Raw genomic sequence first — 24,567 nt, forward strand, 5'->3', positions numbered from 1 at the left:
GCCCATGGAGTTCCCGTGTCCAGGCTCTGGGCCTACCAAGGCCAGGAGTCCTCAATCCAGGCACCGATACTCCTGCTGCCCATGACCCTCTGACACTGCTCCAGCTTCCCCACAACATCTAAAGATGAAAGGAAAGATGGAAAAGGAGAAAGGAAGAAGGATGTGGCCAGCCTGTAATATTCTGTACCACACCAGTGCCGCCATCTGTATTTAAAGCACTAACCCAGCTGCATATAGACTGATGACCATGCTTCTTCTTATCCTGTGGTTAAAGAGTTCAACTGTTTCTCTGAATGTTTGCTTCAAAGGTTGCAATGGAATGAAAATCCACAGGTTCCATAATAAGCATCTGATCTGTACAAGATTTCTGTACTAGCACATGAAGACATATCCCTGTGACTTGAATCCTGTTGCAGAAGTATTATAAGGCACGATTCAACAGTACTTTGATTGACCTTTGTATTAGCTTTGATGATAATAAATGACACTATATTTTACTGTTTCTGTGGGTCCAGATCTGCCAGTTGCACAGCAGGAAATGTTAACAATTTCACAATTGGCCTGGTGGCAATTGGACTGGCTCTCTTGGAACTTAGTGGCAGTAACACAGACTTCTTCAAATATGAAAGGACCTTGAATGGAGTATTCCCCTGCAGTTACTGCACTGTGCTGCTTCTAATGGCTTATTTTCTTCATATCAGCTTATTCATTCACATTGTTGTCCTTTGTGTAATCCAACCTTCTACATTATTTACATAACACTGTCCATCACAGTATTTGGAATCAATGGCACCTAACTTTACCTCTCTGCCTTCCCATCTGGCCCTACAAATATTGCTATTCTCACTAGTCACATGACAAGACCCAGAGAACCGTTATTTCCTTCAATTGTACATCAACAAAGCTATTTACGAATGTATTAATTCAGGAATTACTAGGCCAAGTGATTGGGTTGCTGACTTGAAGAAAGTGCATGGCTTACGCTGAAAAACCTTGATTAATATAGCAACTTTCACAAACTTTGGATGTTTCAAAGCACATAAAAGCCACAGAGGTATTTTGAAGTATACTAATTATTTTAATGTACAAAGAGAAAAGTTTAATAGTATTGGATAATCTGTTTTGCTGATATTGTGTGGGGACGTTGTTGATTAGAACGTTATTAAAACCTCCTCTGATCACCTTCAAATATTATCAAAGGATCTTTTGTACCCATTTGTGAAGGCAAATGAAGCATCTGTTAATTCATTCTTTCGTCTTCTGACGGCACTTCCAACAGTGCAGTACTCAGTCTAATGCAACAGAATATCAACATTGATCTCATGTTCATGTATCTGCAGTGGGGCATAAACCCAAGAAACAAACTCAAATGTGAGAATGTTACTATTTTGCCTTGGTTGACGTGAGGTAAGCAGATAGAAAGCTAAGAGAGGAGAATGAAAAACAGAGTGAGACAATTAGTCTAATATCTGTCATTGGGAAAATGCATTATTCAGGTGTTGTAGCATGATGTGTAGAAAATCATAATACAGTAAAACAGAGTCAAAATGGCTTTGTGAAAAAGTAAATCATATTTTAAAAATTTGTTGGAGTTCCTTAAGGGTATAAGAAGCAGGATGGATAAAAGAGGACCGTTTGCTGTAGCATATTTGGACTTCCAAAGGAATTCAATAAGATGCCATAATAACATTTATTACATAAAGTGAGAACTCATGGAGTTTGCTTGTTATTTTGGCATAGATAGAAGAAAGGCTGAATAAAAGGAACAAAGGGTAGGGAAAAGTGGCTCATTTTCAACTTAGTGTCCTGTAACATGTGGTGTGTCACAGGATCAATGCTGGCACCCCAACTATTTATAATCTACGTCAATGACTTGGACAAAGGCATCAAAGCTATGATTACTAAATTTGGTACTGATACAAGGATAAGTAGAAAAGTAAGTTGTGAGGAGATGCATAGAGTCAGCAAAGAAATACTAATAGATTAAGTATATGGGCAAAAAATTGATACATGACTTTATAATGTGGGTAAGTGTGAGGTTGTCCACTTTGAGATGATGGATGGATAAGCTGCATAGTATTTAAATGGAGAGAGACTGCAGAATGCTATAGCGCAGAGGAATCTGAGTGTCATTACACATGAATCACAGAAGTTTCATTAGGTGCTATAGACTTACCACTGTAAACCTGCTGTCTCATTAGAAAGAGACAACTGGTGGTAATTTAATCTGATAGCCACTATACCTGAGGTGAGGGGAAAGGTTTAGAAGGAGAGTCCTTCATGGTAACTTCAGCCAGTGACGGAATTGAACTCATGCTGTCGATACCATGTTGCTTCACAAAACAACCTTCCAGCCAACTGAGCTAAACTAATCCCCCTTTCCCAAAGGTTTAACAGGCAGGCACTATAGATAATTTGAAGCCACGTAAACTGTCGGCCTTTATTGCAAGGTGGATGAAGCATAAAAGTAGGAATTAAATCAAAAGATATTGGCGAAATTCAGCAGGCCTGGCATCATCTCCAGAAAGAGAGACAGGGTTAACAGAGTTTGGAGTCTGATATACTGAAGGAAATACTATACAATTGTATAGAGCATTTATGTAGCCATACCTAGAATACTGCAAACAGTTTTGATTTCCGTGTTTAAGATGCTGATGACCTGCATTGGAAGCAGTTCAGAGACAGTTCTCTGAGCTGGTTTTTCTTGTGAAGAACGATTGAGTTGGATGGCCCTATTCTCATCAGAGCTTGAAAGACTGACAGCTGAAATCATTGACATATAAAATTCTAAAGGGACCTGAAAAGGTCAATACTAAGAGGATTTTGCTGCTTGTCTGGGAATTTAGAACTAAGAGACCGTTTAAAATAAAGAGTCTCCCATTTAAGACTGAAATGAGGAAGAATTTTTTCTCTCATTGGTCATTAATTTTGGAATCCTGTATGTATAGAGCAGTGGAATTTAGGCCATTGAATATATTCAAGGCTGAGTTAGATAGATTTTTGTTTAATAAGAGAATCAGGTCTTTTTGGCAATAGACAGTACATTGACAGATTTAAGGCCACAGTCAGATTGGCCATGATCTTATAAAAGGTGGAGCAATTTCCAGAGGTCAAGAAACAGAGGTTGAGAGGTGACCATATAAAACTTTATAAAATCATGAGGGACATTAATAAGGTAAATGGCAGGTGTCTTTTCGCAAGGGTGGAGGATTTCAAAACCAGGGGAGCATATTTTTAAGGTGAGAGAAGAAAGATTAAAACAGACATGAGAGGTATTTTTTCTTATGCAGACTGTTGTTCGTATATGGGATGAATTTCCAAACAAAGTGGCAATGCAGGTACAATTATAACACTTAAAAGACACTTGGATAATTACATGAGTAAGAAGTGTTTGGAGTGATATGGGCCAAGCACATGCAGGTGAGACCAGTCTAGATTGTGATTATGTTAGGCGTGGACTGGTTGGACTGAAGTATCTGTTTCTGTGCTATATGACTCTATGACTCTGGCCAACTTATTTCTTGAGATCTCATTGTAAGAAACCAGCAAAAATCTTGAAATGCATTTCATACAGAATAGCAAAATATGCTCTCTGAAGTCTAAATTCACAGTGATTATATTTTGGACCCTATTAAGGTCAAGACCAGCTGAACCTCATGATGTGTTCCAGGGAAGACTCCCTCTTTGGAACCTTGACAGGTCTGACTGCCTCTTGGTGCTCTCTCAGACCATCACTGGGCAACATCACTGAATTTGTTAATTGCTAAGTTACTGTTACTTTTTTTATTCCAGCAACAAGAAGACATGATTGGAACAAAAATCCAAAATTGTACATGTCAGTTATCTTGTCTGGGTATTTGTTTCGTTGTCTGTAACTTGGTTCATTCTATGTGAACAATCAAATGCAGAGGTAAGCAAAACCTGCTGAACCAGCGTAATCTGTAGGTTTTGCTCTCGAGGTTTTGCTGGGCCTTAATCAGCCACTAGAGTAAAGATTGCAGTCAGTTACTCCCATCTGTATCTTGTTATTGGATCACTTTTTGTAGAAAATAAATCACTGATTCTGAATTCAAGCCAGTATCATTGTACTCTTAGCAGTTTACTTTAAAATGGAAACACTCGAGAGTGAAAAATGGTTATTCAACAAAATGTGTAATCGATATATTATTTGTTTTAGTTCTGTTTACTGACATTTTATAGCAATTATTTCTGTATAATTATGCTCATTTGAAAATGTTGCTGCAAATTGACATTTGACCATGTTAATTATTCTGTTGTTTCTTAAAAGTATTGTAGCTTTCATAGTTCAGTAGGGTATCATAATATATCAGCAAAAATCTTGGGTTTCAAGTGGAAGAGTTAACTAGCATTTGTATTTACTAGGCTTAAATGTCAACAAACACGAATCCCTTTGCTATTTCATGCAAGTTATTGTTGTAAATAAAGTTGTAGCAGTTTAATTAATATAATGCCCTCTTTCAGCTCACTCTGAACTGAATGGCAGCCGTTGCAAAATACTCAGGCTTTGTTTTTACCTTGATTTATTCAAAACACTAACAATTATTGTGTTAATGTAGCCAAATAGTGGTGGGGATTGGTGCTGGTTAACCCGTATTTTTTAGGACTCAGAATTGCATTAAACGACCCAATTTTGGACCTTAATTTTCACAAAATTCTGCCCGATGCTCGATTGGAAGAAGGCTGCTGGCTTGAAACAAACATTGGAATATTCGATCTCCCACCTACTTTAGAGCCTTGCTTAAAAATTGTCCTTAATGTTTCTATTCTCAAAGAGATGTTACCCACAAAAGATATGTAATTTATTTACGCTTCCTTTTCTGTGCAGTGTCTTCTCTGTAGAGTCAAGAGGAGTGGGTTCTCCAAATCCCAGAATGTACCTAATGACTGGCTCTATGCCAAAACAGGACAAGCTGCTCAATGCCATGACTGATGGGCTGCATCAGGAGACCAATTGGCACTGCCGTTTGTTTGTTTTATGGAGATGAGAACAGGGACCCAATTTCCAGTGAACCTCAGGCCAAAATCTCAGATGCACATTCAACCGTGAAACTCATTTCACGCTTGTTTCCAGCATTACTTCAGTTTCTTTGCCAGCACATCTAAATCAAAATATAACCAATATTTTTCAAAGTCCAAAATGAAGTTAATATCCAAAGCAACATCAAATGCTTGCATTGCTGAATGAAATTGGTTCAGCCTGAAATGAACATCCAGGTAAAGAAAATAGAACCCATCGAGATGCACATTTTTCATCCACCATCATGCAAAATCATTACATTTATTAACTCCCTCTCTGATCATTCCAACATATTCAAATAAATTAACATGGGATCTTTGGATGCTTTAATTTCAATTAACTGCAAAATTTAGTGTTACCAACAAATATTGAACAATATCTGAAGCATCCTTCTTGATATTACTCATCTATGAATATTAAGTGATTCAAAACGAGGTAGATACAGATCTCTTCAATACACTGATGTAGTTAAAACCATCACCATTCACCACACAGTATTTTACTGCAGCCAATCCTGTAAACTAATCTGCTATTAATTCCTTGCAGTTGTTATCCTTGTATCATGTCAGTAAGGAATCAAATGTCTTTTTTAAATTCCACATAATTTATATCTAATGGGTAATTTTATTTCACTGATTTGGTTATTTCTTGAAGTAACTCAAACACAATTGCAGGATGTAACCAACTGTTGAAGAATCAGCTTTACTCCCTCTTATTCTTGGCAGGCAGGTATTAATAATATCTTCAGAAAGACTCTATTATTTTGTTGATATGAGGCACACTTTGCTGTAGAAGAGATGAACCAATTCCGATGCTGAGTAAAAATTAGTGAAGGGCACTGAGACCAGCATTTCAGTTCCTTTTCTAAAATGAACATATTTGTGATGGAATATCTGCTGATCACAAATGTAATTTTGTTAGTAATTTATCTTCAAATACACAGGAAACGCAATAAACTGTGTATTCAAGTGAGCATAGGCATTTCAGTGAGTTTTCTGTCACAAGGTCTCAGATTTAAACCAGCTCATGTATCAAAGTTGTCAACAACAGGTGACCCAACAATCATGAATGATTCTGCAGATGTTTTTAATAAAGATTTGTATAGCCTCTGCCTCTCTCTCTCTCTCACACACACAGACACACACACACACACACACACACACACACACACATACACACACACACACACACACACACACACACACACACACACACACCACCCCCATCCTGCTCTCGGTGAAAGGAGAACTGAATTCAAGGTAATGAAGTTAATCAGTCAACATTGTAGTCCGCTCCAGTTAAATCCAGTTGTTTGACTAGTTGAGTGTTTTGATACGTAATTATTGTGTATCTGTTTGTCTTGTAATAGTCAATTCAAAAACTGTGGGGCAATAAAAGCCATGAAAATTTTGCAGGCTGAAGATTTATTCGCCAGTTTTCCACCCATCTGTCATGAATTGGTCTGCATTACCTGTATCCTGTTTTGTATTGACAGCTCTAAAGGGAGAAGCTGTGGTCAGGTTGTGAGAGCACAATAAGTTGACAAAGTATTGAAACAGGCAATCCTGATTTTGGTTTGTGCACATCACATCTGTTTAATACCTTAAGTATTTCCCAGAGCAAGTGTATTTTAGTCTTTATTCCAAACTGGATATTTGAGATTTGGACTTATTCTGAACCTCTTTAATTCTGTGAATTGGATAGCATTGTCCATGTTCCTTTAGGATTTATTTTATTTCTTATACTTGTTTCTGTGGGAAGACTTTTTTCTGGCAGCCAAATGAACATGTTTGTTAAATATGAAAGGCAGTCAGGCAAGATAATTGACACAGTTCATTGCCAAGATCTGTTGTCTCCAAAAGGGACTATAATGGCAGGTGTATAGGAAAACGGTTTCAGCACTGTAAGTCCTTAATTTGTTTCAGGGATAAATAGTTTCGGTGGAATGTGAATGCAAACCTCCACACCATTTTGACTTTCCTGGGATCTAACATGAGGGCACTTTTTTCTGTCTTGTTTCCCAGACTAAAAAAATTGGAGTGGAATCTATTTTGTATGATTTCCTGTCCTACTATTGACTCCCCAACCTACCCCAAATTTTGAATTACTGTTTGGCTTTTTCTGCAGACTATCTATTGAGTCCCTAGCCACTTAATGGTTAAATGAAGGGACAGTGTTGCAGCTGAAAACTTCTTACTTTTACATGCGCAATGTACTTGAAGTAAGTCTTCATGAAAATTTCAAAAATAAATCTGTTGATGAAATCAGCTGAGACCTGGCAGAAGTGAAGAATTGTTGATGCTGGAGGGGCCTGAGAGTTTTGCGTACTGATTGTTGCCTCTAAGACTTACACTTTGGCATTCTGTCTATACTTGTTCAGACTTACTATGTGTACCTTTTGCAAGTGTGAATCGCCAGGAGACTTTTGATCCTTGTAACTACAGGAACTTAAGATGCAGAGCAACTGTCAACATCAAAAATACTTAATAGATTAGCTAGCATCCATGAAGAGAGAAAAACAGAGTGAAGTTCAGGAGGAATATTTCAATTTCTGCCTTCCAAGGGACAATTATCAGGAGAAGTGACATTTCAAATCAATAGCAATCCTCACATTGTATGACTGAGGAAATGACTGGGTTCATCAGCAAGACAACCATTGAAGGTGAATGAGGCACCAATTTAATCAAAAATGTTGAAGTGAAACATTTACATACATCCAACACAGATCTATCAGCAGGTTGAAAATAAAGATTTGCTTACACAAAAACGAGAAGAATGGCATGCACCACCATGGAAGCCAGACACAGAATCAGGACACAATTAAGATGAAACTGCCTGGCTCTGAAATCCATCATATTGCAAAAATATATATATATACTTGTTTCAACATATTAATCATCATCCAGGAAGAGAATTCATGAAATTAAAGGACCCCAAATGATGTTATGGGGCAACTGTCTATTTTAAGAGGAAGTGTCGTGGCAAATTCAAGAGATAAAAAGTTCTCCAGTGAAGCCAGTCTTTACAGGCTATGCAAGGTGAAGAATAGAATCAAATTCAACAGTCCTCAAATCAAACCTACCCACCTTCTAATCTGAGGGGTCAGCTCTCTTAAAGAATCGTGAATTATTTAAATGATCTGAATGTGTGAAAACAGGGACTTAAAGCAGGTGTCATGGTAAATGTAACTACTTAAATGATTGCACAAAGGTTAACTATGGAGACAAAGCTTTGGGGAATGATGTGTGATGTTCTGAAAGGGTTGATGTTAAAGATTGCATTAAACTCCAGCCAGCTTGATGATGTGGTACAGGCTTAAACCCAGCATCTCAGGATCTCATGGAGAATAGACCAAAACCCCCAGATTGTATCATAGTCTTGGTAACAATGTTGAGTTAGTGTAACTCATACCTAATTGCTATCATGTAATGAACTACATCTTGTTAGGAAAAATTGCCTATTCGTGTTAAATGTTGTTCCTGTCCAACTATGACCAAATAGGCCCCTAGACCTAATAAGGGAAAAGGCAGCAAAAGCAGCATCCTTCTCCCCACAAATACCATAATATTGTACATTAACGATCAGAATATCTCTATTCCAGGCAGAGTTGTAAATTTAGAAAGGAATACTGCCCCAAGATGATTGCTGTGAAGTCTTCAGAGTGAAGCCATTGTGAGACAAATTATGGAGGAATTCTTCTTAGCAGATACTGCTTTAACTTAAGTTTTAATAAAAACTAATTATGTAGCAAGAATGCACGTTGAAGCTGTATCTTAATGTCATAGTTCTACTTGTCCTTTGGACTTGGAATTAATTTAATACTGACCCACACCAACTGAGGCACACCAAACAGAATGTGATTATTTTCATTGTTTTTATTTCATTGTTAGTTTGCCAAACTGGAAAGATCAGAATCTGATGCCAGTAATGAAAAGTAATTCTGTGCTGAGTTTGGTATAGGTTAATGAATGAAGCACTTGAAGTACGTCCATTCGAGTATGTTTCTGTTAATTCTCATGCCATTGCAGAAAACAAATATATGGTAGGTGTGTCTTGCATTTTAAAAAACTGTAATCTTTATTCAGAACAGCAATATACCTGAAACCTGCTGACAATATTTGGTATAATCCCAATTATGTAAACTCAAATATGACTATTCTGGAGGCAGTGACCTAGTGGTATTCTCACTAGACTATTAGTCCAGTGACCCAGCTTATGTTCTGGGCATCCAGGTTCAAATCCTGCAATGGAAGAAGATGGAATTTGAATTCAATTAAAAAAAGTTTGGAATTAAGAGTCTCATGATGATCGTGACACCACTGCCGATTGTCGGAAAAATGCAACTGTGTTCATTAATGTCCTTTAGGGAAGGAAACTGCCATCCTTACCTGGTCTGGCCTACATGTGACTCCAGACCCACAGCAATGTGGTTGACTCTTAAGTGCCCTCTGGGCAATTAGGGATGGGTGATAAATGCTGACCGAGCCAGCGATGCCCACATTTCACAAATAACTAAAAATAAAGATATTTTCAAATCAAGTAGCTTAGAGATACAATTACACAGATTTGAACCGAAGTCTTTCTCACTCAGAGGTGAGGACACTACACTGCACCATAAAAGCTCTAATATAACAGTTTTATATCAAAAGTTGCAATTAAAATTAAACATTCAATGTAACTCAAAGCTACATTACTCAATTATACAACAGCACCAAAGCCACAGGGAAGATCATTGTGGACAGTGGAATAGATATCATTTATCTTAGGCAGTCAACAAAACTTAAAATTTGAATGCAAACTCCTTTATAGGTCAGGAATAGTTCCTGTCCTGTTATTATGGCAGTTTCACAAACAGAACTGTGGTTTTAGTAGCCAAAAGTAGAGCTTTTGAAATGTAAATATAGCTGAGTAACTGAAAATTGAACAATTTAGTTTCAGTTTTGAAATTTAAGCCATCAAAGGAAATGATTAGAAAAGATGATGATGCACAGTTAAATTCTCATGTTGTATGCCATTACATAAATTGCTCAGGACTTTAGATTTGTTTGAAGACCTAAACTCCAAAATATGCTGAAAATCCGAACAACAACTTTGTGACTATCTGTAAAAGGTGGTTTCATCTAAATATTCTGCTGCCTATTAAATTGCGGGTTAAATGTATTATTAAAAATATATGTTAACCTATTCTTGTTTTACTGTTCGTTTTATCAGTACCGTCTACTATTCCCCCCTAGTATTTGGCATTTCTGCCCTGGGGAAAAGACTTTTGACTATCCACCCTATCTGTGCATCTCATAATTATATATACTTCTGTCAGCTCAGCCCTCAGCCTCCAACACTCGTGTGTAAGTTTGTTCAAGCTGTCTATAAATCTGATACACTCCAATACATGCCATTCCCTGGTGAACGTCTTCTGCACCCTCTCTAAAGCCTCCACATCCTTCCTATCGTGTAGTGACCAGAAATGCACACAGTATTCCAAGTGTAGCCAAACTGAAGTTTATCCTTATGTCCAAACCATTACCTTTCAGATTTTTTTCCTCTGTTTGCACGTGACTGTCTGGCATCTCTCCTTTTCTCACCTCACCTAAATGCTCCTTCAGTTCAGTCTTTTTTTTAAAACCCTATTTCTTACATTGAATGGGATAGCGCACGATTCTGACACTGGTGAATTAGGAGCTGTTTTTCTGCCTGGTAATTGTATATTTGGCAGATACTGAGATAAGGCTGTACAAGGAACAAACTGGAACTTAAAAGGAAGATGAGTATTGGGACTGGAGCAGAAACAGGGACATATAATAATGAAGACAGCAGAATTATACAGGATCTGGGACTAAAGACCAATTAGTATCTGTTGAATAAAAACTTAAATAGAATGTAGCAGTGTAGTATTGAGTAATTGTGTAGTATTTGTTGAAGTTACTAGCTTGCATTGAAGCTGCAAGATGTTAACGTGTTCTTCTCATAAGAATCAGTTTTTGTTAAGACCTGAGTTAAAGCAAAATCTGTGGAGAAGATTTCCTCTGTCTGTATGCCTAGTTCTTTCCCCTTCTCTCATTTATTGCTCACTCAACATGACGAGGCATATAGAGGGCCTCGGCCCGAAACGTCAGCTTTTGTGGTCCTAAGATGCTGTTTGGCCTGCTGTGTGCATCCAGCCCCACACTTTGTTATCAAGGCATAGACAGAAATTGCTGCTGACATTCACACTGCAGCACAGTAATGTCCGATTTAATTAATTGTGATTTGTGCTAACTTACAGAATATTTAGTCTAAGTTGTTTTGGCATTGAAATGTCGACGTTTCAGACAGTTTCAAATATTCTTCATTAGCAGTGAAGATTTGAAAAGCTTGATGAATTGCCTGAAACAACTGCCTACCTGATACTTAACAAACATTGCCTTTGCAGTTGGATTACATGATGATGTAAATGTTTATGGGAAATTCCCCAGTAGCTCCTCACTATCAGTAAAGGCAGTGTAAGTGATTATGCATTGTGATCAATTTAAGTGCGTGGACAAGAAAGCTTTAATTTTACTTTTGCTTGTAATTACACATGCCAGGCGATCTGCTTTCAAAGTATGTCACAATTGTCTGGCCCACATTTTCCTCACACCCTTCTGAGGCTCATCTGTGACTATTCTGTCATCCAACTGTGCTTCAGTCACCCTCTCTTTCTGCTGCCCATTACTTTACCCTTTTAGTAGAGATTGCTGACATTTTTCAGCTCTGATCAAATGGCCAAAACACTGACACTTATTTTTGGATGTCACTCTTTGGACTTTGCTTTGGCTCTTCCAGTTTTGTGTACCTCTTCATTTGTCTTATTGCGCGTATGTGGAACTTCTCACAACCTCATTGGATGTTTTTAAGGCAAGTATAGATAGATTTTTGAACAGTGAAGGAATTAAAGGTTGTGGTGAGCAGACAGGTAAGTGGAGCTGAGTCCATGAAAAGATCAGCAGACTCGACCAGTCAGATGGCCTACTGTTGCTCCTATTTCTTATGTTTTTAAATGTCTTCATCTCCTCATTTCCAAAGCCTCTATATTCTTTCATATGTAATTCCACTTTCAGAACTTCTCACGATTAGAGCTACATTATTTTATAGGCTGTCTTCTGACTCTGAAAGCAGTGCTGTGTTGTCAGTGTGCTTCTCTTGACATCAGTTTTTACCCCTGGAAGTACATCTAAATTAAAGTCAAAAGAATAATTTTAAAAAATGTCTGATAAGTGCTGAAATTAGACAACAGATCTGTGAGAAGAAAAGGCCCTGGGGTTGATTTTAATCCTACCCATACAGATGGGCAGTTAAAAATGAGTAGACTAAATACCAGCATGGAATTAAACCCTTTCTCACCATCCCTGCTTTTTACTTGAGCCTTCTCTAAGCCCATTAGATACTCACCTCATGTATATGCTGCTTATTGGTGTTAGCTTTGGAAAAGTGTTCCCTGAAGATCCACAATGAATAAGGTTTCCTGAACATTTCTCTCTTACTGCCACTTCCCCCAGGGTGTCACATTTGGCCGTTAGAGTCCCTCAACATTCAGTTATCAGATCCATGGTCCAGGGTCCAATCTTCAATCAGCTAGACCCTGAAAGGGATTGTCATGATCACTTTGATTTTCAGTTTTGCTTTGTTGAATGGGGTTCCCTCAGGGGTTTTTGGTGGCTGTTTTGACACGAAGTCAGCAATCCTAGAACATTCAGCAACATTCTCTCAAAGTTTAATGTTCTGGCTCCGACATTTTTTTAATATCTTCCTACACGATATCGCGAACACATCATCATAAAAATTTAGTCACATCAACAATATTGTCTTGACAACTGAGGAAAACTTTTTCAAGATCAAGCTATCCAAAATCAGACCTATCAAAATTGTTAGAGCATTTTTTGGCTGTGGAGACTGCCGTCCAACCCAGTCATTTTCTGAAGAAGGTTTTCTGAAGAAGGGTCCAGACCCGATCCTACTCCTCTGATGCTGCTTGGCCTGCTATGTTCATCCAGCTCTTATCCCAGTCATTTACTTTGCATTTCACCTTCAAAACCACAAGGCTTACAACCATCTAAATGCCAACTTATGTGGCAAAATAAACTGTAGCATGATCCCATATCACCTACTTTGAGGTGACCCTTGGTAACTCCCCTACTTCTTACCTCTGGAAAACGACTGAAAAGCCCAAGACATAAGAATACACCAGTGACAAGAACCTCCACCCCATTCATCGCATGACTTGCCAAGTAACTTGTGCAACATCAGGTGTGCTGTGATAATAAGCTGAGAAGCACTTGAATACATGAGAAAACTACCCCAGGCATTGAAGATATCACACTATCCAGCAAAAATGCACTGCATTTTAAGACCAAAATGGAAAATCTTGAGCATTGCAACTGTCCCAGCATCGTAACAATCAACCTTCAATCTCCTTCAGAGCATGTGGACAGTGTGACACAGACTACAGACTGGGTAAGACATGTGTGGCCACCCCTTATACAATCCACCTTCAAACTCTGTCTGGCTGTAACTGCAGAAACCTCACCCAAAATACAGAAGTGAAAAGTATCTTCATGCTTCGGATTTCCTGCCACTTCTTTCTACATTGCTACATTTGCTCTGTTCAATTACCCTAATGCACTTTGTAGAGTATGATCTATCAGTACTGCATGCAAAACAAAACTTTTCACTGTACCAAGGTACATGTGACAATAATAAATAAAATCAAACCGAATTAAACATTGAGGCCATTAGTTTTGCTGCTTACTGTGTGTCTGGAAATTAGGTGTTAAACATGCATATTCCTGGGCCGCTGACTTATCCAGATAGAACAAATTGCAATACTGTATTTTGTGGGATAATTGAACATAACTATGACAGACCTTCATGGTTTAAATTGATGTGTACCCATAGTTTGGGAAGAATATACAACAGTAAAAGTAAGACAGTTGCATGATATTCCCAATCTTACTTTTTGGAAGATAATCAACTGCAAAATTCCAAAACTGTATATTGCATTCTGATGAAATTTTGAGAGTGGTTCTCAAGTGCTTCCTGGAGATTATCTAAGTACTGATTTTGTGCTACATCTTTAATGCTCTGTTTTAAGCTTAATATGTACATAAAGATTTTATATTTTATGGTTCCTTCAAAGAACATAGAATATGAGTAGGCCATACAGCTTTTTGAGCTTGCTGTGCCATTCAGTTAGATCATGGTTGGTATCATTTTCTTTCCTCCCCTCTGTCGAACGTATTCATTCCTTTCTGTGGCATGATTCTATGAATTGGTCTGCCTTTTGATTCAGTTGTAGCTCTTCTACCCTTGTCCGAACTGTTAGCTAACTCAGCACAGGCCCTGCAATCAAACTCGTACCAAGATCAGAATGGCTCAGCTGCTGATTAGATCAATTCGCCATGCCACTTGTAAATTCTAAATAAAAGTGCAGCACTGATATGATTTGCTTACGTTTTGACCTCTGTACAAGGGTTAAATTGATAGCATTAATTGAAGGATCTATTTCAACTCCAGACATTGAAAATAATACAAAATGAGAACATTCTGTTGAAGCAGTCAAGTTTATTTCTTCCATAAATATTTGCATTACATGTACTTTTTTAATACATATTTTGCTAAACTCCTTTCAATCTGCTCCAGCCTGTACCCGACCCAAACAATAACCACAATTGCTGCTTCCCTCTCTCTATCATCTGTGAAGATACAAGTTACAAACAATCATGCCATTTATTTATATCTTCTTCCATCGATGGTTAGAGATCACAGGGAAAATAAACTTGTATGATTATAGGGTTGCTAAGATACTGGGAACCATGGAATATCCAGGGATGAAAGATAAATTTCACGTGAGGAACCAAGTGAAACTCATGCAGATTTAAAAAATGGATGTGAAAACTTGAGATAAGATAACGTGAGAGTTTATAACTGGTTGGTGAAATGGCATACTGTGACCATGATGTTGATGCAGTATAAAGAGAGATTTTCCATTTGCAAAGCTTCAGCCGGGAGTGAAAATTGCAAATGTGAACCCATGGCTCAATTTTGGAAGTGTGCTCTCAATGCATAAGATGCTTAGGGCAGAAAATCAAAAAAAATTTCCTTAGCAAAGTATTTCTTGCAATATAATTGGACAATATTGAATTACATTACCTAATTGTTACAAATCTAGATTTTCACCAGTTAAACTTAAAGGATTTTGCATCACTCATATGAAAGTATATCAATTTGGTTAAATTGAGAAGACAAGGAATAATTCTGCTAAGCAGCTGCATGATGATGAATGTAAACTGATTGGTGAAATGGTGCTGCCCACATTCCAATGTAACCTCAAGCAATGTGATCTTGTTTATTTGAGCCTATGTCTGCAGCATAGACTGTAAAATTTAACTCATATATTGTACTCACTTGACTTCTAATACAAAACTTAAAGGATAGTATCGTACTTGAAGGATCCATTTAAAATGCATCTCAAACAATGAATTCCATGATTGTCAAATAACTTACTTTCTCATGAGTCAATTGTTCTTCACTGCATTTACATTCACCATGTGATCAGGAAGGTTGTTTCTTTTAGATTTAGATTTTATTGTCATGTGTACCCAAGCACAGGGTTACAGTGAAAAGTGTATGATGTCACCATACGCAGCTCCATTTTAGGTATAACGGTACATAACTTCTTTGGCTGGAATTCTTAAATTTAGGAAGGAAATACCCACTTGTCTGTATGAGCTATGGCTATCACTTCTCACCTCTTTACCACTTATGCTCTCTTTCAAGCTGCTAAGGATCACCTACTTCTTCTGATATAGCCTTTAGAGCTGAAACAGCCATGGAAATGACCATCCGCCTCAGAGAACCATGTCCTTGTGAGAGGGTTTTGTCTGCCAGCACTGAGCTATTTTCCAATAGAATTGTTGTTCCATGTAACAAAGCTCAACAGCAATCCAATGTTGAACATTCTGTTGCCTCCAGGAGATCAACTGTTTTCCTTCTGCCAAGCACATTATTGTTCTGAAAGTCTGACTGCTTCATTGAAGTGAATAGCTTCCACTGCCTTAAACACTTAATGCACCTCAATTATTTTACATGTTCTCATTCTCAAATAAAGCCAATTGGGTGTACTTTACCCAAAATATTTGTGTTCAGCTGGCTGGTTTTTAAAGGTTCTACATTGTGTTGTTTGATGGCTTCGTACAAACTAGGACATGGAGTAAAATTGCATCCAAAAATTGCATCCTGATTACTTCAATAAAATTCAAGTTAAAGCCAGGGGAAGAGAAAAGAGCAAAACATTGCACGATCCTGTTTAGTTCACCATCTAACATGATGCATTATGGTGTTGATTAAGTAAATGCCTTGACCTCAGTAATGCTGCTTGCAGGTTCCTGTGAACAGACTGAAAGAAATTTTGATGAATGTGGCATTCTGTCAAATTGAACCACAGATCACCATTAAGTATATCATTATGTTATCTTTGAAAAATGTAGAAGATTTTAACTGACATTTAATAGCTTTGTGAGCCTGCACAACAAACATTTTTTTAAGAAAGAGTGCAACAAACTACATCAGATATTTATCATGAGTAAGTACTATATTTGACTAGCAGATTATTCATTTAATAATAGACTTATACAGTTTTCACATTTTTTTAGAATCAGTTCGGTTGTTCTGTGCCTTGGATGTGGTTTAAAGATGTACCTGATAAAAATATAATAAATTGACAAGTTTATTTTAATGGGTCTAAAAATTTTTCACTTGTGTTGCTTGCAGTGCTCAGATTTTTCAGTTTTTTTATTTGTTGGCCCTATTATTGGTGGTGATGGTGGTGGCGGAATAAAGTTGGAAATGTTTTTCTTATACACAGATGTTTCAGTGTCATATAAGATAGAATATTTCATTCAATTTGAAGTCAGTTTCCCACGAATTCTTGAAGAAATTTCATGAGATTCTATCATCAAACATTAGCCTTTGTATAAAAAAACTCAATACATTTCATGAAATTTCATAAAATTATTGATGCCGCTTCAGATTTTTAAAACTTTTTAATTGAATATGCAATAGATATGGAAGTATTTGCAAGACCATATACATCTCCAATCCATAAGAAGAAACTTGCTACCTCAATAACTTAGGGGTTTTCCCCAATTGGATAAGCATTTCTGCTTCTCTACCTTCTGGGTTCTTTGAAATCGAGACGTAGCTGGGAGAGTGAAATTCTGTAAATAGTCTGTACACAGGCACTTTGATCTGTCATCTTGACAACTCCATTTCATTGAACATTAGTTCTCTGCTCTATATTTCTGGAGATCGCGCCCACTTAAATTTAATCCTGCGAATGCCAATTTTGCAATTTGGAAAATTTGTGGCCAAAGTTCAATGGCGTCATTAAACATAAATGGCGTAACATTAGCTGAAGAAGCCGTGTCAGACCACAACACTGGCATTGCAGCCAAAGATTGTTCTCCTACGTGATAGTTGCGTTCTTGCGTGACCTCGTGCTGTAGGGAAATCGCTATATCTGTACAGCAGAAAGTTCACGTTATCTAAACAGTGCCCACTATTCATCAATCATCACACAAAGAGCGTACTGGCACTTTGACATCCCTGTTTGTAGAAACTCACTGTGTTCAAGCTGGTTTTTGTGTTTTCTGCATTACAACGATAACTACACTTCAAAAATACTTCACTGACAGTAAAGTGCTTTCAGATGTCCAGTGTTGTGAAAGGTACTTTGTCAATGTCCAGTGTTGTGAAAGGTACTTTGTCAATGTCCAGTGTTGTGAAAGGTACTTTGTCAATGTCCAGTGTTGTGAAAGGCATTTTGTCAATGTCCAGTGTTGTGAAAGGTACTTTGTCAATGTCCAGTGTTGTGAAAGGTACTTTGTCAATGTCCAGTGTTGTGAAAGGCATTTTGTCAATGTCCAGTGTTGTGAAAGGTACTTTGTCAATGTCCAGTGTTGTGAAAGGTACTTTGTCAATGTCCAGTGTTGTGAAAGGTATTTTGTCAATGTCCAGTGTTGTGAAAGGTACTTTGTCAATGTCCAGTGTTGTGAAAGGTACTTTGTCAATGTCCAGTGTTGTGAAAGGTATTTTGTCAATGTCCAGTGTTGTGAAAGGTACTTTGTCAATGTCCAGTGTTGTGAAAGGTACTTTGTCAATGTCCAGTGTTGTGAAAGGCATTTTGTCAATGTCCAGTGTTGTGAAAGGTACTTTGTCAATGTCCAGTGTTGTGAAAGGCATTTTGTCAATGTCCAGTGTTGTGAAAGGTACTTTGTCAATGTCCAGTGTTGTGAAAGGTACTTTGTCACTGTCCAGTGTTGTGAAAGGTATTTTGTCAATGTCCAGTGTTGTGAAAGGTACTTTGTCAATGTCCAGTGTTGTGAAAGGTACTTTGTCAATGTCCAGTGTTGTGAAAGGTATTTTGTCAATGTCCAGTGTTGTGAAAGGTACTTTGTCAATGTCCAGTGTTGTGAAAGGCATTTTGTCAATGTCCAGTGTTGTGAAAGGTACTTTGTCAATGTCCAGTGTTGTGAAAGGCATTTTGTCAATGTCCAGTGTTGTGAAAGGCATTTTGTCAATGTCCAGTGTTGTGAAAGGTACTTTGTCAATGTCCAGTGTTGTGAAAGGCATTTTGTCAATGTCCAGTGTTGTGAAAGGTACTTTGTCAATGTCCAGTGTTGTGAAAGGTACTTTGTCAATGTCCAGTGTTGTGAAAGGCATTTTGTCAATGTCCAGTGTTGTGAAAGGTACTTTGTCAATGTCCAGTGTTGTGAAAGGTACTTTGTCAATGTCCAGTGTTGTGAAAGGCATTTTGTCAATGTCCAGTGTTGTGAAAGGTACTTTGTCAATGTCCAGTGTTGTGAAAGGCATTTTGTCAATGTCCAGTGTTGTGAAAGGTACTTTGTCAATGTCCAGTGTTGTGAAAGGCATTTTGTCAATGTCCAGTGTTGTGAAAGGTACTTTGTCAATGTCCAGTGTTGTGAAAGGTACTTTGTCAATGTCCAGTGTTGTGAAAGGCATTTTGTCAATGTCCAGTGTTGTGAAAGGTACTTTGTCAATGTCCAGTGTTGTGAAAGGCATTTTGTCAATGTCCAGTGTTGTGAAAGGTACTTTGTCAATGTCCAGTGTTGTGAAAGGTACTTTGTCAATGTCCAGTGTTGTGAAAGGCATTTTGTCAATGTCCAGTGTTGTGAAAGGTACTTTGTCAATGTCCAGTGTTGTGAAAGGCATTTTGTCAATGTCCAGTGTTGTGAAAGGTACTTTGTCAATGTCCAGTGTTGTGAAAGGCATTTTGTCAATGTCCAGTGTTGTGAAAGGTACTTTGTCAATGTCCAGTGTTGTGAAAGGTACTTTGTCAATGTCCAGTGTTGTGAAAGGCATTTTGTCAATGTCCAGTGTTGTGAAAGGCACTTTGTCAATGTCCAGTGTTGTGAAAGGCATTTTGTCAATGTCCAGTGTTGTGAAAGGCACTTTGTCAGTGCAAATTTTTGTTCACTGTTTTGTAGACCTTCATCATTTCTGTTCACATGTCTCTTACTGTTTCTGTCTCCCCTTCTATTTCCCTTTTCTCCTTGTGCATCTTTTGTCTTTTTGGCAGGTTTTATTTTTATCTCCTTTTGCCCCCTATTTTTCTCATTTTTGGTTTCCTTCCCTCTTCTGCTCCATTTGTCACTCATCTCTGGCATCTTTAATTCTCTGAGAAGGTACAAAATTTGCCATTTCCTTCCTGTTTCTTTTCTCTCTTCTAACTTGCTGTGCTCCACTCCTCTGTATCTCTCACGTGTTTGTGATTCTCCAACTGCATAGTTACCATGTTGTTAATGCTTACAACTTTGATGTAAAAACATGATCCTGTGCCTCTGTACACTGTCTCTGGTAACAATACAATACTCTCTAAATTAGTAAGTTATGAACCATTCCTCATTTGAATTTGACATCAACTTTCAGGGTTACCAGGCTACTAGTTGGGCCAGTTGTGGCATTTCAGGCAACTTGTAATTATCTGTAAACGTTATTAATGTACCTGACAAGACTCACTTCATTTCAAAGGAATGGGGAAACAAGGGCACTATTTCCACAATTTGATACATTGCCAGAGGCTTTACTCATTGGAGTTTTCTCTCACTGGTTCCACAGGTTCTGAAAGCAGTATTCCTTTTTCCAACAATTGAACGCATGGCCGAGTCACCACAAGGCAAACTTTTGACACCAATACTTTGCAAACTTCGCTTCCTGATGTATGTTCCAATCTACTTCCTTTCTTTTCTGCCAGAAAGCGTCAAAGCCTCATTGGTGAGGTGGGCACTGCAGGGTCTACAGTCCCTGGATGAAACTAGTGTCTCTGCCTCTCTGAACCTCTTCAATGTGGATTGCGCAGGTGAGCTGACCTCGTTCTTGCCTTTACTACAGAAAATCCAGAATTTTAATGATGTACATTTTCTGAAGGAAAGAGCAAAATGATCATCTGCTCTCAAAAGCATTTTTTTTCTATCTGTGTTGCATATGCCATATATTGCAACATGATACGCAGATTTTTAAAGCAAAGGTAATTTATTGCATGTGTACAGTTCTGCCATGGATGTAAAATTTGATCTTGTTTATATGTTTCTTAGCTGCTGTTACTAAGTGTAGATTGGCATACTTTTTGGACAATTTGTCAAGGAGCTGCAGAAATCATTAATAAATAACTGCTGTAAAGCCCTTTCCTGTCTTGACAAGCCAAAGGCATCCCTTTGAATGGACTGGCCAACTTCAGATTTTTTTTTTAAAAATGCTAAATTGCCATAACTTTAAGAGTAAAACGACACAGCTCGAGCTTGTAAACACTTAATATTACCAAGTGATGAGTGAGTGTATTGTAATGCTGAGAAAGTCCATGTGAACTTCTGGATTTTTTTAGACTCAGCTATAAAATGTGTAATGAAGCAAATTAGGTGGCTTTATATGTATAGTGGCACCAATCTGATTTGATCTGGAAATAAACCTATGGAACTGGTCATAGTAGATGGCCCTGTTTTCACCCATAATTAATGATTGAAGCAGACTCTTGAAAACCCATAGTATTTTGCAGAATAATGCATTGACTACCTTAGACGCCTCGTATTAATTTGAGCTGGAAATGTTCATCCTGTTATCTGATACATATGCTCCATATCAGTCCCAAAATCTGATCCTGGACCCAATTATTTCTCTTGAGAAAGGGGTCATCTGTAATGAATCACCATATAATTAAAGGAAGACTGATGTATGCTTATACTCCAGGGCATTAAGTTTGACAATATGATGGAATTGGATTAACATTAGAAGAGATAGAGCAATAAACCCAGGATGCTTGTTCCACAAAGGAATGTACAGGATTGGAAGAGACCCTGAGCTCCATCTGGCCTGTCCCAAACGCCATGTGTATCAATTGGACAATGTTGTACAATCAAGCTGAGTAACTCAAAACCACTTCAACAGTCATTGCCATTTCTTTCACAGAAATGTTTCACCAAAAAAAAACAAAATACTGGGGAGAGGAAAAATAATGCTGCTAACGTTGGTCACCATTTCACAAGGGGTGCTGATGCTAACACATGTTCATCAAGGCCATAGCTAGCTTCGCTTTTGGTTTTGTAGGGTAAGTGTGTGAGGTGCATATAAATATATGTAGCATGTGGTGTAGCTTTTCTACGTTGTCATACCCAGATCATGCCTCCAGCAGGTCTACGCTTCACCTGCTCCAGAACTTCCTCACTGTTCTTACTGTATTTCTGGCTCTGGCAGGAGTTACACATGGCCTGTGGTCTTTCTGATCTCCAGTGTGGACTGTATGGGATGGAGGTTGACCGAAGTCCCCCTTAGATTTAGCCTCAACCCCCTCATTCTTGATAGCTGAATGCTGGACACTGGGTCCTGGCTCTGTCAAGCATTCAAATCGTATAAATGACAGGAAACAGGCAATCGATAGAAGCAACAAAGTTTGGGATGGGTTTATGGAGAATGGAGATGACATTGCAGTAGTCTAGAGGTGTCAAATGCATGTTATCAGCAAAGGATGACCTAAGGATCTGTTTAGATTGAAAACAGCTGAAACTCTAATTCCAGTCCATTGATGGGAGATTTTTCTTTTTCCAACACCAGCCATCCTAGGCAGGGCTGGTGGTATAGTGATATTGTCACTGTACTAGTAAATCTCACCCATGGCAGCTGGTGGACTTAAAATTTAATTACTAATCTAGAATTTATAAAAAGATTTAACATCAGTTATACTGAAGGTGAATCCACTAACAATTGTTGTACAAACCCCTTCCCATTTACTGAGATCCTTCAGGGAAGGAAATCTTTGTCCTTACCAAGTTTAACCTCCATATTTTCCAGACCCACAAAAATGTGGTTGATTCTTAACTAACCTTCTGAATTCACTGAGTAAGTTGCTCAATTCCATGACACTTAAAGATGTGCAACAACCACTGGCCTTGCCAGTGAAGCCCACTTCTCATGAAAGAATAATTTTTTAACATGTTGTCTCAGCGTGATGGTCAATTGCTGCTGTATATGGGCAACTTTGTCTCAGTTGTTTTTGAGCCCAAACTTGAGAGCTTGAAGCAGCAAACTGCTTAAGTTTTCATGTCAACTTTCAAAAAGTATGTACTTTTGTAATTTTGGAATATTAGCTGGGGTAAAGCTAACTACATGATATCACATAATGTGTGTAGGCACAGAGATAAACTAGCTTTCTGCTTTTGTTTGTTAGTTTACTTTTCATTTTCAGTCCTCTACCTAGCAGAAATGTGAAAAGGAAAGCCACATATGTAAAAGGTCGAATGAAAAGACAGGTTGGAACATTATTTTTAACAAGGCATTTCTTGGAAAGCACATGATCCCATATATTTGTGGGTCTTATTTGCTTGAATTCACTTCGGGAGAAAGCCCTAACTGTTTCTACCACCAGGAGACGGCTGGTTCTCTTTGTAAACTGTTTGGATTTCTCGCTGAGGAGACAGCTTCAGAGAAAAGGAGCTTCTTTGATCCAAGCCAAAGCCAGGTGGTTTGCATACTATTAGACTCAATCGAATAGATCAAGAAGAGCACCCTAACATCTGCGTAGTTGAAGGTCTCCATAAGTATTGTCCAGGTTTGCCCCCTAATGGATACACTCCAGTTTTGCTGCAGAGCATTAGGACACAGCAGTTATGATTGATAAGCCTAACTTGAGGTATAAAAACCGAATGCTACACCATGTCTCTAACTGTGGAAGGCATGATTGTGCCCTGTTAGACAGCTCACGCCTAGCAAATCGGCTTGGAAATGTGCTGCCCTGGCATAATCCATCTGCTTTGGTGGGTGCTGGGCATTTGGAATCTCTGTTCAACAAGTTGATGGAATCCATCATCCTTGGCAAACTCACAAGACATGCCAAAAACAAATGCCAACTTTGATTGGCATGCAGGAATGTTGGAACCAGAAATTCAGGCCTGACAGGCATAACTTCCCAACCAGAGACATAACTCACTGAGAGCAAATCACTCACAGAAAAACTTTATGTCTGATAGGGGAAGAGTTCAAGGAGAAATATGTGAAGAAGATGTAAACTACGATGTAAAAAAAAGTCACAACGCCCAATGCTAGAACCCTCTCAAATGGTTCAGAATGTGTTCTCTCTATCAATCTCTCAATTCAGAGCTCATCAGGAATGTCTGTGCTCCACTTCCGTGCTCTAGTACATAGGTGAAAGGCCAGTTCTACAAAGAACTTGACACCGCTATAAGCACAATCCAGGACAAAGAATTGTTGCCTCCCAAGGTTTTTTCAGTGCAACAGTGCCTGAAGACCTCAGGCACCAAGGCTTAGGGCAGATAAATGAGAATGGACAGAGACTACTTTGAAACTTGCTGATGCCATGAACTTAACGTAACAACCTCTTTTGAAACAAACTACAAGATATCCTGGAAACATCAAAGATCAGGACATTGACACCAGCTGGATCTGGTCATCACCAAATGTGACTGTCTGGACATTGTTAACAACGTGTGCAGCTACAACAACACTGACTGCTATTCAGACCACTTTCCAACATGCACAACTTAGGATGCAACCTTTGAAATATTTTCATTTGCAGCAGAAATCTCATCGTCATCTCAACATTAATCATATTGTTGACCATGTTGAAAATAAGAAGTTGCTTAACTTCATTGAATGGGGGCTCTCAAGCTTCCGCACATACAGTGCAGAGTAGAACACATTTCAGGCACCATCTACAATACTGTACTTTCATCATTTGGGAAGCAGGAGAGGGGAAAATGTTGACCCATTTGAAGCTAACAGCACTGTGATAGACCCTGTCAGTTGAACCAAGCAGCCCTCTCTCAGTGGTTCCAACATCCAAATGAGGATACACAGAGTGCAGTAACAGCTTCACGAAGTAAAGTCCAATCCTTTGATGGGGCACTGACAGTTCTGACAAAATACTCAAGGTATGCTTGATACATGTCCAGAGGGATCAGAAAAGCAACAGGCACATCAGCAAGAATAAC

At 38.3% G+C, this 24,567-nt stretch overlaps 1 protein-coding gene across 4 annotated transcripts in view; it reads left to right on the forward strand.

The window, feature by feature from the left end:
• The window catches only part of ldah (lipid droplet associated hydrolase), a 255,387-nt gene that overhangs the window by 196,189 nt on the left and 34,631 nt on the right, over positions 1 to 24,567 (forward strand). For all 4 annotated transcript variants that reach the window (XM_059645645.1, XM_059645644.1, XM_059645647.1 and 1 more), the window contains one exon: positions 20,189 to 20,429. In XM_059645645.1, the coding sequence (XP_059501628.1) occupies positions 20,189 to 20,429 (241 nt within the window). The remainder of the gene's footprint in view (positions 1 to 20,188; positions 20,430 to 24,567) is intronic.

The sequence above is a fragment of the Stegostoma tigrinum genome, chromosome 4, assembly GCF_030684315.1.
Source record: "Stegostoma tigrinum isolate sSteTig4 chromosome 4, sSteTig4.hap1, whole genome shotgun sequence".
Classification (NCBI taxonomy): Eukaryota; Metazoa; Chordata; class Chondrichthyes; order Orectolobiformes; family Stegostomatidae; genus Stegostoma; species Stegostoma tigrinum.